The 18978-nt window shown below is 36.8% G+C and overlaps 1 protein-coding gene across 1 annotated transcript; it reads right to left on the bottom strand.

Moving 5' to 3' along the window:
• Positions 1 to 4903: 4903 nt before the first annotated feature.
• On the bottom strand, positions 4904 to 16133 carry pamr1a (peptidase domain containing associated with muscle regeneration 1a). Its single transcript, XM_010771889.1, has 11 exons — positions 15777 to 16133; positions 14657 to 14818; positions 14432 to 14557; positions 12863 to 12977; positions 12351 to 12568; positions 10527 to 10724; positions 10224 to 10418; positions 9757 to 9823; positions 9046 to 9308; positions 8090 to 8433; positions 4904 to 6801 (listed from the first exon to the last, which is right to left on the bottom strand). The coding sequence occupies exons 1-11, from the start codon at positions 15880 to 15882 to the stop codon at positions 6238 to 6240; spliced, it is 2358 nt and encodes a 785-aa protein (XP_010770191.1). The 5' UTR covers positions 15883 to 16133; the 3' UTR covers positions 4904 to 6237.
• Positions 16134 to 18978: the final 2845 nt, after the last annotated feature.

Genomic DNA, 18978 nt, shown 5'->3' with positions numbered 1-18978 from the left:
GGGGTCTCATGCACTTGGGCACAACCAAGCCTTAGTTTTACATGAAGAGACATTCTCCTTGGTAAAAATCTTGTCTTTCTCCGACCTTTTCACTGCGAGGAATCCCACAGACTATAATTAGAACACACACACACACACACACACACACACACACACACACACACACACACACACACACACACACACACACACACACACACACACACAAACAAATAGATAGCCCTGCAAAATCAAATAAGGTGATGCTGAGTATTCTCCATTGAGTGCTTTTGAGGTTTTTTTATGAAAACAATATTGATTTTTGGGGACATGTTTTGGAAAATGTTGAGCAAAATAACATCTTTCAGATTGAATCAAAGATTTGTTTTTCACTAAATCATTTTCATTTTTTTACTTTCCCCTTCCTCATAAAGCTGCATTGCAATACTAATTTTAAAAACTATTTTGTTTAAAGATCTACAAAACAACTAACAGCGTTAACAATGCAGCAATTTGAATTGATTTCTTTATTCATTTGCTACTCTGACTACAGTTGAATTTATTATTATTACATGTTACTTGTTAGACGCTTTTATCCAAAGCGACTTACATACTCAATACCGTGGGCAATCCCCACAGGAGCAATTTGGGGTGAAGTGTCTTGCCCAGGGACACAACGACATGCTGACTGCTGTGGGGTTTGAACCTGTCCCCTTGATCTGAACACCATCGCTCTATCCACTGTGCCGCACGCCTCCGAATGTGTAGCGTGTGTGAATGAATTAATACCATTCATGTCTTACGGACAACTGAATTAACTTGTGTACGTGGATTCAATATGATCTAATGGTTGATGATATATGTTTGCTGTCAGTGTGAAAAGTCCATTGACTTCAGGGATTTAGTCTAAAGATACCACAACCCAGGGGTCAGTGAGTGGGAAATAGTGATAATTCAATGGGCCAGAAACAATAGGATTTATGGTCTTTTTATGATGGTTCTATGTGCCAAACTGTCAAACTGTCATCACTTTTGGGATTTCATGCTTTCAGATCAGTTAACTATTATATGCTTCACTGCAAGCTTAGGAATATCCATCAAATGTAGAGAGAGAACATCTTTTCATGGATATTATCTCTGGAGACGGATCTATAACCACACTTTGACAACTTTGAAAGTTGCCATTGACAAGTCATGAAAACTGTTATTAAGGCCAAATATAGGCCTTAATAACACCTCAAATCTTCATGTAGAATTGTTTAAAAATCAAACTATTTCTACAAAACACAAGTTAGGAGGAATACTTATTCAAAGTGCTTTATCTCTTTTAATTGACTACAAAGAAGTAATACATTTATTTTTAATGTTGAACTTTTCCTTGTTCCTGTATTATATTACATGTGATATTTTAATTTCCATCTGATAAGTAGGAAAAACAACTAACTGTAAAATCAACCTTGGTACTTTTTTACACTTAAAATCGTAATCCATGACCAATAATTTAAATTCCGGTCACAGCAGAATATTTGCAAGAAGATCCTTGGTGTGAATCTTCCCAGTTAAGGCAATGACATATGTTCTGTGAGTTTCTGGCCTGACTGAATAACTTTTTTTTTAAAAAGGAAAATGAAAAAGCATACTACAAAAAGGTTTTTTTCAAAGAGCACAACCAATATGTGTAAAGCAATCAGATGTAGTCCTTGTGAAATCACCAGCTTGTTGTCTATGGTTTTGGAGCCTCGGGTTAGGATTTGTGGAACCAGGAATGACGTAAGAGGGAGTAGCTACAGTAAGCACAAAGGAAAGCTGAAAAATGTCCAACATGTATTATTAACTGAAAACGTGCTTTGAAATAGTTTAAGTTGTAAGACAAAAACACAAACAAAACCACGATAGATAACGCTGTGGTACGACTTCTCAGTCATAACGTAGCCATGTAGGAAAATATAACCTGCTTTCTTTCCTATTTCATCGCAAATGGGACCGTCATTTATAAAATGAACATCCTGCTGTATTGAAATAGTATTTGAACCAGGGATTAAGACACCACTTTTGTGTAATTTCACCAACATCTAATAATGTAAAATCAACAAAAAAACAAATAAAGACTGCGAGATCACTGAAATAAATTACAAATGTTACTTGTAAATAATTTTTTCAGATTATGTGCATGCTCTTATCTAATAGTGTTGTATTTATTTTTTCTCTGTCTTCACTTTTGCTGTCACAATTTATATTTCCCCTCTGTGGGAATAACAAAGTTATTCTTATTCTGATTAAGACCATAAACTAAGATGGAAAATGTTTTTAAAGTTAATAAAACAGGTGATAAGTAAAAGGTTTTTCACATTAACCTCTAAACATTGGGTCTTCTTTTTCCAATCAGTGGAGCGGTACCTTGCTGGATATTAAAGACCATTTTTTTTAGGTTAACATTAGCAAAATGGATCCAGGTTTTGGCTCAGACTTTGAGGTCCAACTGTAAATGAAAATGTTAATTGAATACAAATAATTTTAGGGTTTTTAGAGTCTCTTAACAATGCTATAAAATGTATGCAGAAATTCAACACATACCAAAAAAAGACGGCATAGAGTGTTGTCACTGGCCTAAGATGCATGATTCACGGCTGATGATCCTGTTACACTGATGATTTTGATCATCAGTGAGATTTAGCTACTCTTACTTATGCAGGAAATGTACAATCAAAACACTTCAGATGGATGAGGAGCTTTTGACTTGCTCTGCCATCAGGCCATCCACTTGAGAGTGAAGTTGAAAAGGAAATGCCGTTTTCACAATTTTTGCAGCAAGGATTTGACTTTCTCATGTGGGAAGATTGAGGAATTTCTATCTGTCTACTAAATAAGCTTGTTCCAGAAAATATTTAGTCATGTTTAGCAGGAAGCAGTGGGAACAAGCCACCATTGAAAAACAATCCATATTTCAACGTCTCCGATATTTCAACATCTCTCCCATATTTCCAAATGTCCCATATTTCAACATCTCCCAAATATTGTTTACGTGTTGTGTCTTGTTAGCTAGCTGGTTGGCCCCTTATACAGCCTATGGTTAGCCCCCACTGCATCCAAGTTTACCCGTTATGTTTTTGAGTGTTGCTAAACATTTTGGAAAGCTGGCAACCTCACAATGAGACTGGACCTGTGAGAGACTGAATGCTATCACTGTGTGTGTGCACAGCCCAATTGGATCATAGAAAAAAATATAATAATTGAAAAAATATGAAATAAAAACAATCCTCTTTTTTTTTATTTATAGATGTTTTGGTTGCATTTTCCTCAGCAATTTTAAGGTGTACTTTTCATCTGAGACAATGAGACAGAATTATTTTGTAGGCAAGATTTAAAAGACATATTGTCGTTTTAACGAAAAATATATGTGTTTTCTTTTAACAAGAGGTTTCATACAGTCGTTAGGAAAGTCTACAGAGCAAAATCTCATAATAATTCACCTATCTGAAACTTTTAGAATATGTTTAATACATGTTTAACATCACTCAAGTACATTTCTCTTGGGATTGGTAAAAAAAGATATTGCCAAATGATGTAACATACATAAAAAGGGTCCACTGTATATTTTGGAAGGTGTGTGACTTGAAAATGATTGAAATGGGCATGGCATTATCTTATTTATTTTAGGTTGTTGTGATTATGTATGCAGTTCAATTCCCTAACAACAAAGCGTGAAAAAAGAAACTGTCTGTGGCGTGACCGACAGTCTAGTTAATTCAACTTGGTTTACAGTGTTACCCTTTGGGCTGTTCTTTTGAAGTTCATCGTCTTGCAGCCTTGTCTCAAGTTCGGGAAGTATGGTGGGAGTGAATCTCAAGGAGCGCCATATCTCTAATGATGCACACGGGGCCCAAGGCCAGCAGTTTGGCATTGCTTTAAGAGACTGTCTCTAACATAAAATGCACTTGTTCCTGTCCCGAGATGTGAAGTCCTTCATCTTTAGATTCACGAACACTTTGTGTTTTTCTATCATTTTAGGCAGATAGCTTATTTTCAAGACTTTGCTTTGATTTTCACTCAAGGCATTTTGCCAGTATCCTGAGTTGACCTACAAAAAGCCATTCAGTCAGGAGTAGGAGTAGGAATACAACCACGAGCTGCACCAACCAAGACAATCAGGTGTTCCCAGAATTAGGTCACAGCACTAGAACAATAGTTACAAATCCTCTCTAATGTATTAGCTTAATGTTATACAGTTTGTCTAACAAAGCAACCATCTTAAGTACGAGGAACATGCTGAATGACTGCAGAGGATAAAGCAGAGGTCACCCTGAGAAGAAATCTCAGGCTATGTTGTTTTCCTTCACATTTTCATTACTTGTAATAACCTGTTTTCTATTAAGATGCATGCATGGATGTTACTGAAGAGGAAGAATTTTCATTAAGGCATCTTTCGATAAAAACTGCTCACCTGTATAAGTCTTGTCTTCGTCAAAAGTGTGGGCTTTCCTAATTGGAGAAAATGTCCCTCAATTGTTGGTCAAATTAAAGAAGCATTAGGATTTGCAGAGTTTATGGAGAGAAATAATACAGGTGTTGCAGCAGGTTCGTCCTCTCATGTTCTAAGGTAAACAAATCCTGTCCACCTCCCCTCAGTGATTGGTTAACACCCTGCACATGCACAGTGTGCACACAAATGTACAGCAAAGGGTGGGGATTTGAGATGAGAGGTCAGTGCTTGCTCTCAGGTGTGGGTGGGGTTTTCTCTCAGTTAAAGGATGAAATAGATTAACACACTTTTCCCCTTTTGTTGTATTTTGACATCATACAGAAAAATGTAGACTACTGCTATATTAAAGGCCAAAGCCCATAATTCCAATTCAAATGTATAAATGTTGATAATGTAATACTCTTTGCAATGCATTTCTATAATTTGCATGAATTTACTCATGGGGCTCTGCAGTATTAGAGATTTGTTTCTGTGTCGAGTGTGATGCAGTTTCCGGACTTTGCAGCTTTTGTTCAGTAATTTAATTAAGCAGAACAATCATCAGTTGGAACCACTTTGCAAGTATCTGAGACAGACTACTGAGCTACTCATTGTTTAATTGGCCGGGATTAAAAGGTGTCCTGCACAAAGCCGCGGAGAGCACAGCGGGTGTGTACGTCTCAGGAGTAATGGCTAAATTTAGCAAATCCTCTCAGTGTGTTTCTGAATGACAGCACATGTTTGACAGTATACAGAGGAAGGAACGCATAGCTTCACATGCAATCGCCACAGACACACAGGTACTGCATACAGTATGTTCTGTGATAGATGCTAGGACATGCTTTACATATGTGATGTACTGCTGCACACATGAACAGCTTGGAAATGCATACAAATTAAGGAAAGGATCTATCATTACATTTTAACTGATCAGGAGTTTTGCTTTGAAAATGCATGTAAACTATTTAAATTGGGAATTTAGATTTTACATGCAAACTAAATTGAAAAATTTCCTTATGTCTCATAACAATTCAGCAGAAGATAATTGCATGCAAGTCTGCACATTGTGTGCCCTACTTGGCAGATAATGACTTATCCTTCTTGGAAAATGATTATCTCCTGGATACTCAGAGAGGTCAGGAGCCTGGAGCCAGCAGTGATCAGGGATGGAGCATTTTTGGGATATTAAAATGGCTTTTTATTATAGTGTATTCATTTATATGATATGGTGTTGTTTAATATTATAAATCATTATATGATAAAAAATATAAACTGCATTTTAAAGTAAAGTAACACATTAAAGTAACAAAGCAAAATAAGATATGCATCAAAATTAATCCAGAGGAAATAAATGCTAAATAAAAAACAATAACACCTGACTGCTAATGGTTAGCTCACTTTTGGAATGACGCCTAGAGATAGCTAGACCCAGACAGGGCTTAAAAGATAATCAGGTATTTAAGAACATTTCTTAATTGACAGTGGTAATGTCATTAATAACTCTATGTTATAATATTCTGGCATCTGCTGGGTTTCTTTACATTTTTAAAACCATTTTTATAAAAATTATGAAAAATACACAGCACCACATTACATTCACACATCATGAGCATGTGATTGTGTGTGTTAAGCAGATCCTGTTGAGTTGTTTGAAGTGGCCCAAATCCAGAACAATGACATGTACACATAAGATATACGAGTAGAGTTCCACTCTTCATGATATTGACGACCTGGAAATAAATGACCATCTGAGAGGTTACAGATAAATCAGCTCTACATTAAATATTGAGAGGGTAAACCTACTTCATATTTTTCTCTATCCAGTCTCGGAAATTAGCTATTCTTGTTTGAACTGTGTAAGTCTGTTGGTGGCAGTTCTCTTCCTTGTAGCTATAACTCTCTAAACCAAGAAGTTGCCAGCCAGAGCCTGAAGCTCCCTGAGTCTCCTTGTGACCCGGCAAGTCACCGCTTGTTGATGTCAACACAGCTGGCATGGTTGTGATACCTGGAATAACACTGGAACAGGGCTTTTGAGAACTGGACTTCCTCATGACACACAGTGTATTGTCACTGATCATTGTTGTGTGGGCTCTTCCTTTGGCAAATTCCCTTTCACATTGAGCAACATCAACCAACTCAACAAGTCTTGTCTGGCTCGAGGGAGTGTTGCCGCTAAGGTGATCCTTTGGTAAAATCCACCTCGAAGTGTAAGCCTCAAACGCTGTGACCTCTCCACCTTGAACTTTGGGTAGACACACTGGCAACACACGCTCACTGATCTTGGCCTTGTCTCTTAGCTTAAGCACAGCCACTTGGGAGTCTGGTGCAGAGTAAAAATCTGGATGGACTAAAATATCTGAAACCTGTTGAAAGAGAGAACAAGGGATTAAACTTGGAAGCTAGAATACCTGAGAGAGCCTAAAGAAACTTAGAATTTGCCAACGTTTGTTGTTTTTGGGATATTTGTTAGATTATATGCTCCAGAATGCGCAGAGATTTTAAATCCAAATCAATTAAAGTTGTATCCCGTTAAAGCTTTAAGTGTACATCTAAATCCCAAAGGATTTCTTCCTTTTCCGTTTACGGTACTGACAAAAACCTATCCAGAAGATTATATTTATTTAATGACCATTCCTTGTTTATGACTTTATCACGGCATCTGCCGTTTGGTATATTTTGCATTCATAGAGAAACTTTTTAGCACTGCATATTATCGAAATAAAAACAACATTATAAGCATGTTGTTTGTAATTTAAAAGTTTAGGCTTCTTGGTTAAAGGGAGGATACATGTTGTTGGGTATTTAGACATCAATACCTCCAATTTCTACCACTATTTAAAGTGCTATTTCATCTTGCACTTTACACTCTGAAATATGGCCATTTAAATTATCTTGAGAGAAAATACATCTTTAAATCCAACCCTCCTATTTTCTTCGTTTCCCCCCCCTTACTTTGGTGTTCGCGGTCATATTTGACCGGTCCTGTTTTAACTCCTATTACATTAACACACCAAAATTTAAAAAAAATTAAATTTCATTTAACACCTTTTAAAACTGTAAATATTGTATCAGACGACTAGTATACATGACAAACTGCAATACATATACAAAGAATAGACACCGAAAATGTATTGCGTGTGCCAGGTGTGATCCATGTGGGGGGATGGGCACATAAGAGTGGGAAATGTGTCAAATTGTTCTGTGTGTGTGTTTGTGTGTGTTTGTGTGTGCCAGGTGTGATTCACATGGGGGGATTGGGCACATAAGGGGGGGGGACATCTAGAGTATGTGTTTGTGTGGGGGTGGGTGTGTGTTTTATCTGATTCGGATGGTTACTAATTCCTTTTCTTTATGGCGGTCATTTTTGACCGGGAACACCATGGGTGTTACAAAGTTGACTAAATCATCAAAAATGCAATGAAAGTGGTGATCAGCAATTGTATATGTTCAAATATCTATTGTGAAGGATATCATAAAGCCGTTATGCAATCGAATGTAAAACAAAAAAGTTGTGATAGATGAAAGTAGTAAATCGGTCAGATTTGACCCGAAGACAACAGGAGGGCTACACTAATTTAGCCTAGTTTCAAAATATAAAAGGGTCTGAATGATTTCCCCCCAAACTGTGTTTTCTAACGGACTGCATTTTACCCTGAGATGGTGCAGACTTTTCTGACGACCCCTGGATGTCTGGTATTGCAGGCCTGTGACAACCTTTACATGTGCTGGGTGGAGGGTCTGCTGCTTGTCCTTGTCTACCACACACCGAGCGGCCACTAGGACGCTCCGCTGGGTGAGCAGAGCCCCGCTGCAGGCCAGGAGCCAGAATGTGGACTCCTCTGAGGCCCCCTGCTGGAGAGAAATGGCTTCTCCACTGGGCCTGTGGGTGCTGCCAGTATGTTCAGCAGGTGTGCGGATATAGACGGCTGCATGCCATGGCAACAGCGTGTCCGTGAGGTTGTGTAGAAGATTGGAAGTGTTGAATTTGCCACAAACTGTGGGAAAGTAGCAGTCACAGAGGAGAAACAATGTTAATTGAATGGATGTGCATAATATTGGTTAGAACCTTTCATTTCTTATAAAGTAATTTAAGGTAATACAATATGAATATCATTCATCTGCCTTCTCAAACATTTAAAGGCCCTTCATGTAGTAATCTTAATTTGATCTGTAAATCTCATTTATAGTCATTATGCTAGGCTAACCACATTTTGGTTCCAGCTTAATATTCACCATGCAGACGTGAAATAAGTGTCGATCTTTTCTTCTAACACTCTAGACTAGAGAAAACCATTTGCCAAAACGCCAAACTACTGTAATACTCTAAGTGAGCCTATGTAACTTTAAACTGACACTGTGGCCACACGTGGGAACTGCAGGGTTGATGGTTCATTTTAAAATGTAGTGTAATCTGTTTCTTCTGGGCTGCTAACGGCACACTTAAGAATCATGAAAATTGTCAATGAATTGTTAGTTAACTTATAAACAATATATGTCTAAAGATTACCCACCATACAGTAGGCTATTAGTTGAAACAGGTTCAACTACTTTTGATAAAGTCTCACTCTATAGTTCAGTAGCTGGGTCTATAATGCTGCTGCTCTCACCTGGTGAGCAGGAAATATGGCGCCCACTCCACCTGCCAGATCTCAGACAGGTGCGTCGAGTGCTACCTGTGGGGCGATATAGCGGGGAGGAACACTTGTACTCAATCCTCGTGTGCACTGGGTGAAAACCTTTAGGAAACTCCAGGAAACCGGTGTCGTCTTTTTCTGACTGTTTATTCAATTTGAGTGGAATAAAGCCAGCTGATAAAAGATCATGCATGTTGTATCTTGATGAAAGGGGGATTCTTTGGTCTAGATTCTCGCTGTGGAAAAGATCAAATCTGTTATTTGCTATTTTTCTAACAGTATGCATACTTAAAGGTAGCCTTCACTTTACAGATTGTTCTAGTCTAGAGCTTTCAACCACATCTTGTTGCCTTTATAAGCAAACTGATTGCTATTTCCTTGTGCAAATGTTGTTTTTTGGTCAAACTACCATTTTGAAGGTTAATGATGAACCTCCAATCACTACTTATTTAATATATACTACTATAATAATAATAATAATAATAATAATAATAATAATAATATAATACTATATAATAATATAATAATATTAATAATATAATATAATACTACTTATCTAATCACTACTTACTTATTATAGCCTACTTGTTCGTGTTAGTGAACAATAAAAACGAAACAGAGGAATTTTTTGTTTTCTTAAATAATGCTGCAATAGACTGAGTTAACAAAACAGGATCTAAGTACCTTGATATCCGATGTGGCTTCACAACAATTTGTCGCACAAGTTCCGACACTTTGGGCTCCCGACATGCTGTAGGGGCAAATAAAGCAGGTGACTCATCGCTTTATGTATCCTCGACATTAACAAAAACAACTTTAGTAGCATGAATAATTGTAAGCGTGTATTATTTAGAGGATATTGAAACAATTCTATGCATGCATTAAAAGGGACTAACTTGTTTGTTGAAAAATAATGTATTATTATTATATCAATATATATGTATATTCATCATAGCGCTCTCATTATAAATTTTTACTTTTTCACTCAGGAAAATGTGGCTTTCCAGGTATAAGGCTGTCAGATAAGCAAACAAACTCAGCATATTGGACACATGTTGTACAGTCCTTACATTGTAATGATGCGGAAAATAGGCAACTTTGGGTATGTAACATTTTATTCCCAACCCTAATGTCTTTTTGAAAACAGCTACCTCTCAAACACTTGGGTGGCCTGCTACTCCAGGATCCATCAGAGAGGCAGGTACTCAGGTGGTTTCCAATTAGGATGTAAGAGTTTTTACAGAAAAATCCAATGGTTTCTTCACCTCCAGCTGTATCACTAGAAGGTCTGTGGTAGCCATTGAGCAATTTAGAGGGGGGGGCACACCGGACTCTGCTTGTTCGGCCTGCATGAATTATGTGTTTGAGACAAAGACACATAATTGTGTGGGTTTTAAACTGGAAAAACACCAGACATAAGAACCAGATGCCAAATGGTGGAAAGTGGAGTTTACCTTTGACACACATAGGAACTGTGCCACTCCATGTGCTATTAGGCAGACAGATCCTCTGCTGGGAGCCTATCAGTGTAAAAGGTAGATGGCACCGGTAATGTACAGATGCAAGTTCCTCCTTTGATCCATAATAAGGCAGCAAATACCCATTCACAGGTTTCTCTGGAAGTATACACTCTGGATTCTTGATGGCTGAACCTGTGAAGATAGTTTGTGGGTGATAAATTAAAGAGAAACCTCCATTCCAATGAAAATTACAATAGGTACAGCCAAAATGTTTACAGTTCACTGAGTTCACAAAACGGTTCAAATCTCATCAATCCTCTTATAGAGCTACTGATCCAGATTTGTTGAAAAACTGCTGTGGTATGTAAACACATTTTCTGCCTTAAAAGGAAAATATTTAAGTTGAGTTACCTCTTGCTGCGTAATTATGGAAATAACTGATTGGATAAGCAACCATTCTGTGTATGATGTATAGTTCTCTCAAGAATACCTAACTTTTTCAAAATTATGTTTGTAGGGAAGTTGTTTTGATATATTGTGGAAAACTGTTTTAGCAGAAGGTGAATGCTTGAAACATGCACTAAAGCCCAGCAGTTGGTTGTTGTATGAGATCCTTGAGATTATCTAACTAGATCTTATTCATTTTCTCAACGAGATCCAGTATTTATTACTTTGACATTCATGGTCGATACATTTTTGGCAGATGATTCTAATATTGCTGTATTCACCACATGAGCAATTTTCTTATTCAATTATTACGTACACAGTAAAAAGAATAATAGCCCCAGGCCACTGCCTTGGAGGCCACCAAAAGTTAAAGTTGACCAGCCCAAAAACGATACATTTTTTCCCCAATAATTGATTATGCTAAAATACTTTAACCTTTCTTTGGCTTATTAAAATAAGCTTTACTTTAATATTGCTAAGAGGGGCACTAAAAGGGTTAATAATTTTGATCGTAATACTGTGATAATGTTCAGGTTAGCTATAGCAAAAGTGTCCCAGAGGGGAAAAACTGGATAAATGGGATAAGTTTGATGCATAATTGTATTCAAAGGGGGCAAATGGGGAGGGATGAAAGTAATAAATCTGTGTCGCTGACTGTCCGTCTCACATCACTGCATTGTATTGGAGCCTGCGCACACACACAGCAGAATATAAAAAAAAAAGTCCTAGAGCAAACATGGTGCATGCACTCAAAGAGATGTGCTGCATGCATGAAGGGAGAGCAAAGCATTTTCTGCATCATGTGAAGGAAGAATCACAGTAAGTACCTGCAGTATAGTAATAATAATAATAATAATAATACATTTGATTTATATAGCACACTTTAAAGACAACGTCATCTCAAGGTGCTTCACAAAGCTATAAGGAGAAAATAATAAAATAAATAAATTAAAAAGACATCTAAAGGAGCATATTGAATAAAATATGGTAATATAAAAAATCAAAGGTTAAGAGCATAAAAGGTTTAAAAAAAAGATATTAAAAAAGAATTAAAATTAAAAAATACATATATATATATATATATATATCCTGAATGAGAATAAATCAGACTGATATATTCCAGATAGATAGATTCCAATCCAGATATTAAATTACCTTCTATGCTGAGTGTGTGGAAAAAATAACAGCAACACCACACATTATGATGCATGAGAATAAATTCAACAATACTTTTACTGCAAAAACACGCCTGAATTTTTTTTTATAGGGTGATGATTTTCATGTACTTGTATAAGATTGCATCATACTGATGTGTAATTATTTTAATTTGTCTTATGTGAAAGAAGCATTACTAACAACAATTATACCTGCCTGAACTTTCCTGAAATGTCAGAACAAAGCCATCAAAGTTGTTGAATCCATCTGAAGAGAACAGGATGTGCACGTTGTTCCCAGAGCTTTTAATTGGAGGAGGCAGCTGATCCCCACAAAATCTTCCAATCACAGGGGAGCTCAAATCGTTGCCGTCACGCAACTCAACATAGTCATAACGACAGTTATGGTCTGATTCCAGGCTGAGCAGTGAAAACCTGCAGCATAACCAAACAAATATTATGTACTTTTTTTTAAAACAATTTAAAAGACTTTAACGATGAATGTATCTATGACACTCCCCATGTTGAAGTCTTTAAAACTATGTTTTTCTTACATGCCTCTGGTGAATGTACCAGTGTTGTAAACAATAAGGTTACAGTGAAAAGGCACTGTTTGGGAAGTGCAGAATATACAATTTGGATTGCGAGTGTCTAAACTGATGTTTTGATAAAACTGTATTGTTGGTAAAGTCAGACACAGTTCATGTAAGTGTTAAAACATTGACCCACCTCAGCTCGATGCTGCTGTCCCTCCCCACTTGCACTGTCCATTCACACCGGGTGTTTGTTGGGTAACTCTCCATGGATATGTGACCCTGGGCCCGTTGAATGACGTCTCCACATGCTACCAACAAGAGAACTGTAATCACTTTCACTTGGTAAATTCATACTTTCATTCTCAACAAATGTGTGTTTATCACAGTAGCACTGAATATTTTTACAGTTGAAAGGAGGATCAGTAATGTGGCATGCTGTTTAAGAGGGTAGATCATTTCCAAAAAGATTATTGGGATGACGGGATACAACGAGCCACTTCAAAAACCATGATTATAAACACCATGCTGGGAGTCATGCTGTTATGTGTGTTTTTCAGATGAATACAAAAGCTAAACAAGATATTAAATATTCAACAAATTGAGTTCTCTCAGTCCTTGCTGCTAAAAGGGACTTGGTGAAGGTTGACATTTAGGTTTATTTTGACATTTACTGGTTAAAGATTTTCAAATGTTTAACAATTTAACCATTCACAAACATGTTTGCAAACACTGCTACCGTAACAGATCAATTAATTAATCATTAATTAATTAATTAATTGATTAATCATGCAGCCTTCACATTTGAATGATTGGCCACTTTACCTATAAAGACTCTAAACTGCTTATCTAGGACAATTGAGGTTGAACATAAGCTTCTCCTTATTTATTTAAACTATTAGTACATGAGAGAATGGCATGAAAGGGCCAATTATTGGCCATCAACGATAACATTTATAAAATGTAATGAGCAGTTAACCAGCAGGTAAACTTGTTTTCTTTCCACTATGAATAGCAACATGTTACGAGTACATATGTGCCTTATGGGAGTTGCTGTAGCTCGATGTGTTTTCAATTATTAACAACATTTAAAAGTATCCATAATTTCTTCATTATTTTTTAATTACATGTATTTATTTTTTCAGAAACCAAATCAAAAAACGTTGTCGCCACCTAGTGTTCTAAAGGTGTTTTACAGATTTGGGTGCAGCAATCTGAACACTGTGAACCACAATTTATAATCATTATGTGATGGAACATTAACTTAGGTTTATAATTAAAACAATTACAATACATATTTACAAATGCTGGATAAACAATTTTTTAAAGGCGTTGTAATACATTAAGCAGTTTTACATTTATCAGATATTGTCTGTCTTCAAGAGCCCTATCATTGTGGAATGAGTACCTTGCATTATGAGACTTAACTATTCATTTCATATGTTGACTTTATATTATATTCTGCATGTAATTTATTACATTTTAATCAAAAAATGTAAGAATGCATTCAGCCAAAGAGTTGTGCGGATGTTTTAAAAGAAAACACTTATAGAACACTCCGGAATTTCCCCATGGGTATTACTTAAGGTCCATCTTATCTTATCTTGTTCAAAACTGCATCAATGTGTATTTCCAAAATATATTTACCTTGTGCACCATATTTTCTCATATCAGCAATTTGATTCAGAATATTCGGCCTACATAAATGGTACTGTGCCAAAAAGAGTCTCACATACTGCATTCGAGCAACCATACAGTAACTCACTTTTACAGTCCCCTCCGCTCCAGCCTTGGCGACACTCTGTGCAATACTTTCCATTGACGAAGAAGTCGTCATTAGCTTTCCATGTCCCATTGTGGCAAGCTTTACAGTTCTCAAACAGACTGCAGCCTGGCAAAGACAAAGGCAGAAAGAAGATTAAGTATTGAATGTAATAGATTATAACAAATAATATTATAATAGTATATATAAGGGTTGATGAGAGTGTACCTGGGTGAAAGATACAGGGGTCACACTCTTCCAGAGCATTGCGGCAGCAGGGGACAGTGTAGCCAACCCTCGACCCTTTTGAGGGACAGCGGCACTGGATCAGCTGGTACTCACAACACGGACGACACATGGCGTTCCACTGAAAGCTTGGGCAGTTGTCCCCTGTAAGAAATGTCGAAACAAAGCAGAGAAAGGAAGCAATAGACCTCAAATGCACCTAATGACACCTCTGACTTCTAATACTCATGTTTCACAGTTCTTAAAACGTGGATGAGGAAGACTACAGCAGATAACAAACATTTATATATGTTAATGTTTAAAAAGGGCTTTCTTCTGGTGTGGTTATAGACACGCAGGAAACAGTGTTGAGGTTCAAACGTGCCTTTTTAGCATAACTTAAATGATGATGGAGATGCAAAATTCTGGTCGAACACATCTATAACAAATAATGATGACAGGACAAACTCCTGAACTGTGAAATATTTTATGGCAGGTGATTTTGTTGCGGATGACACCACTATGCTCAAGCTAAACCGTGTACTATTTGCAAACCAAATCTCAAAACCTTGAGCTGCCATGGAATACTATGAACTTTGACCTGCAATGCTCCACCATGTTTTCACAGCTTGGGATATGTCCCAAACCCCCAATTTGGTTTGAATAAACGTACAACAGGGCAGTGGAAAGTGGATTGAAGCTCACAAGGAGCTATAGCTAATTGTCATCATCACAGGTTTATTTCTTTCCATCAATAATTATGGATTTCTGTGCTAAATAAAATACAAAAGCCTCCCAGATATCGAACCCTCACTAATGTGTTCAATGTCTTCATTAACTAGCTAGATTAAGGGTTGTAAATTAGCTTTACCAGGAGAAGTTACGTGTCATTCAAAAAAATGTGTGATGAACACAGAGTCTGTAACATGAACTGAGACAAGTCTTAGCAGCAGAAGTGACTCATTGTCGAAGAATTGTTCCACTGTTAGTCAGCAATAAAGTCCACAGGCTTTTTTTCTTTAACCAGTTTACCCTAACCCTTTCACAAAGAAGAGGCCATGTGATGTAAAAGCCTCTCAAATACTATTTTCAGTAACGACTAAAACAAATCCCTTATACTCACCACGTGGCCAAGCTGTTGCACAAAAACAGACATTTAGGAGTAGGTAGTAGAGTTTGTGGTCCAGAAAAATTGATGTAGGCAATCTCCTTGTTGGGAAAGGGAGCATGCTGGCTGCCAACTCACAGCAATATATTTCCAAAGATGTCCCAAGAATAAAGACCTAGCTCACTGTTACCAGATCTTCCTTTCTTCTCAAAATGTGACGTCGCTTTGGATGATTAATTCCTCCCTTTCAGCATAATGGACAGACATCCTTAACCCATTCCTTCCATGATGCTTTCATCTGTTTTCACTTTGAAATTGTTCAGTTCAAATCAGTGCCAAGTCTCCAACTAGTTCCTGTTCATCTGCTCTCGTTGGGAGTCCAGAATGAGAGCTGCGTGAGGAATAGCGAAAGGGGGGGGAAATACTTGTTGACAGAGGAAGTGGAAAGTGCAATTGGGGGGAATCAAGAAATGCTAATGAGGAAAACAGTGAAGAAGGAAGTCCAGAAAAAAAACAATCCATCAGTTTATTGTTAGGGGTTTCAAGGAAAGAAGAAACATAATCTTGGTTTGGCAACTTATATTAAAAATATTCTTGTTCTCCGAAATACTTCAAAACCTATGCAGATAAACATACATATTTCCAGGTAGATTAGTCTTGTTGCTTCATTAAACAGCAGCTGTCATGGCGGACACGAGAATTTCACAACTTCACGGTAGACAGATGACAGATGTCTTTTTTATGAAATGTTTATGATGTCAGGCTTCATAGATTTGCCTGGAGCAGTAACGCTGACAGGATAGTCACAGCCTATTTCATGCCCAAGGTTGCTTTTCCATCACCTTGGCATTTACCCAGGAGTTTCCATGTTATCATATCTGTCTCATCTTTTCCTCTACAGCAGCTTGTAAGCAGACAGATTGAAGCTGAAACATATTACATGATGTCCGCTCTTGTTTGCTGTTTATAAAGCAGGTTGTCTTTTTCATTTGAAATATCTGATTTGTATTATTATCAGATATGTATTACCTGATAATAAAGATCAGATTTTTTTTTTTTAATAATGTAGGCTACTTTTTTAAGAGATAATTGAGAGATAATCTGCTCTTGGCTTCCTAATTACATTAAATATACCCACAACAAGTGTGTTCTGTTCTTTTTTTGGTTACATAACTGGTGGTATACATAAGAATAATAATTATAATGTAGATTCAAGGATTCAAGGCTTTTATTGTCATTCGTACATATGTATACAGTATATCTCTAATGGATGAATATTACAATTGATATCAATTGTTTTGGTCAAAATCTGAAGAATTGAGCGCTCCCATTTTAGTTTAGCATAAAATGTTCTCCTACATTTTAAATAATAGTTCAAAAATATATATCTTTTGGTTTATCTGAAAGATTGTCACAGAGCTGAAGACAGATGTGTTTGTACTTACTCAAGAGACGTTGATACTTTGGATAACATTTTGTTTTTTAACAAATAGAGATGTAAATCTTCATATTCTTTGTTCTTTAAGGAATACATCTTCCTCTTCAGTCCAAACCTTTTCTCTTTTAAAGCTTCATTTATATATGTTTGACCACTAGAGGGCATAGGATCTCCAAAATACACATATTGACATATTAGAATCTCAGTATGTTGTAAAGACTGGTATAAGGCAATTAACTGTCTATTCACACATCTAGAATACAAAAACAACTAAAAGTTTGGTCTCTAGCTTGCTAGTTAATTGGCTTCACTTCACAACCTTGTCTTTATCTGTATGCTGGTTGTTGCTAGGCTGCCATGAAAATCTCTCCAGCTTGACTGGAGTAGAAATTATGTGGTAATTACAGATGCTTCAAACTAAAATGAAAGCTGTGATTAGTGCCAAAGGGGAAAAGTAGACACTCGCAGTATATATAACCGGCATCTAAATTATAATTAATTTAGACATAATTTTCAAGTCAAGATTTCATGCTGACATTCAAGCTATACCCCGTACTTTTTTTAGCAAAAGGTAAATAAAAAAAACCTCTCACACTTTCAAGTCCACATGTCAACATAAATGATTTACCTCAATGAACATACACAGCCGGTTTGGATAACAAGCTATGATCACATTATAATGAAGAATTCAGGCAAAACAATACCCAAATGTTGCCATCTGGCGGTCAGACATCCTAATATTACAGTGTTAAATATGGAGCTATTTCAGGTTTATTTGAAAGTTTATTTGAAAGTTAAAGTTTTTATCCTGAAATTTGAAAAATACAATGATGTATTCAAACAAAAAAAAAAAGTATTTGAAATAATTTTTCAGGTTGAATACTATTTTGATTCAGCTCAGGAATTTTTTGGAATAAAATATTTATTTTCATGTTTCACTTTTACACATATTTTGATATTTGAATCCTTTTTTAGTTTCTACGGAGCCCCCCTGGTGACATTGGTGAGAAAATTATTAACACGTGTTAATAATGCGTGGCCACAAATTAGTTATTATGTTCCCACGCATTAGTAATTCGTGGGAACACAATAATTATTACGTAATAACTAAATCCAGATAGTCTATAGAAACTGATGACTGAGTGACAACACTACTGATGTAGCACCTCATTTCAGACAGTTTGAAACGCGAGGGCCGTGGCCGGCACGGGGTCTGCCCTCGCTCAAAGGAAAACCTCCAGCGTGACTTGAGACCGCCCCCTTGATAAATAAATGTAATTATAATGAAGCCAGCTGCAATGGATCATGGACTCTGATATAGTACGGTAGATTTATGTCTGGTAGGCTACTACTGTATGGCGGATCGGGCACTTAATGATCTCCTAATGCCGTGCAATTATTTCAAAAATTACTTCAACTTGATGTTATATGAAGTATATAACAGTAATACAGTCACGAAAGTACATTTAAGCCCGCTCGTATTTGTATTTACTACACCACTTCTATACTAATTTAATCTTAATTTTAGCTGCTCGTAAAGGATGGGTTAGTGTAGGCTAGTGTGTAAGTGATAGATCGCTGGTCGCCTCGCGCTCGTAGAGGTGATGTGATGCATAGTAGATCTCATGGTTCACGAACACTGAGTGTGGTGTAGATGGCTGTAGGAGAACAACTGTTATTGTTTGTAGCACTTACTAATAGCATGCGGATTTATGCTAATGTACACAGAGGAATAAATCGTGTATCATTACTTAGGTGATAGGCACTTGTATACCTGAA

The sequence above is a fragment of the Notothenia coriiceps genome, unplaced genomic scaffold, assembly GCF_000735185.1.
Source record: "Notothenia coriiceps isolate Sejong01 unplaced genomic scaffold, NC01 NC01_scaffold00000339, whole genome shotgun sequence".
Taxonomy (NCBI): Eukaryota; Metazoa; Chordata; class Actinopteri; order Perciformes; family Nototheniidae; genus Notothenia; species Notothenia coriiceps.
The sequence above is the reverse complement of the archived record's forward strand: the minus strand, read 5'-3'. Positions and strand labels throughout refer to the sequence as shown.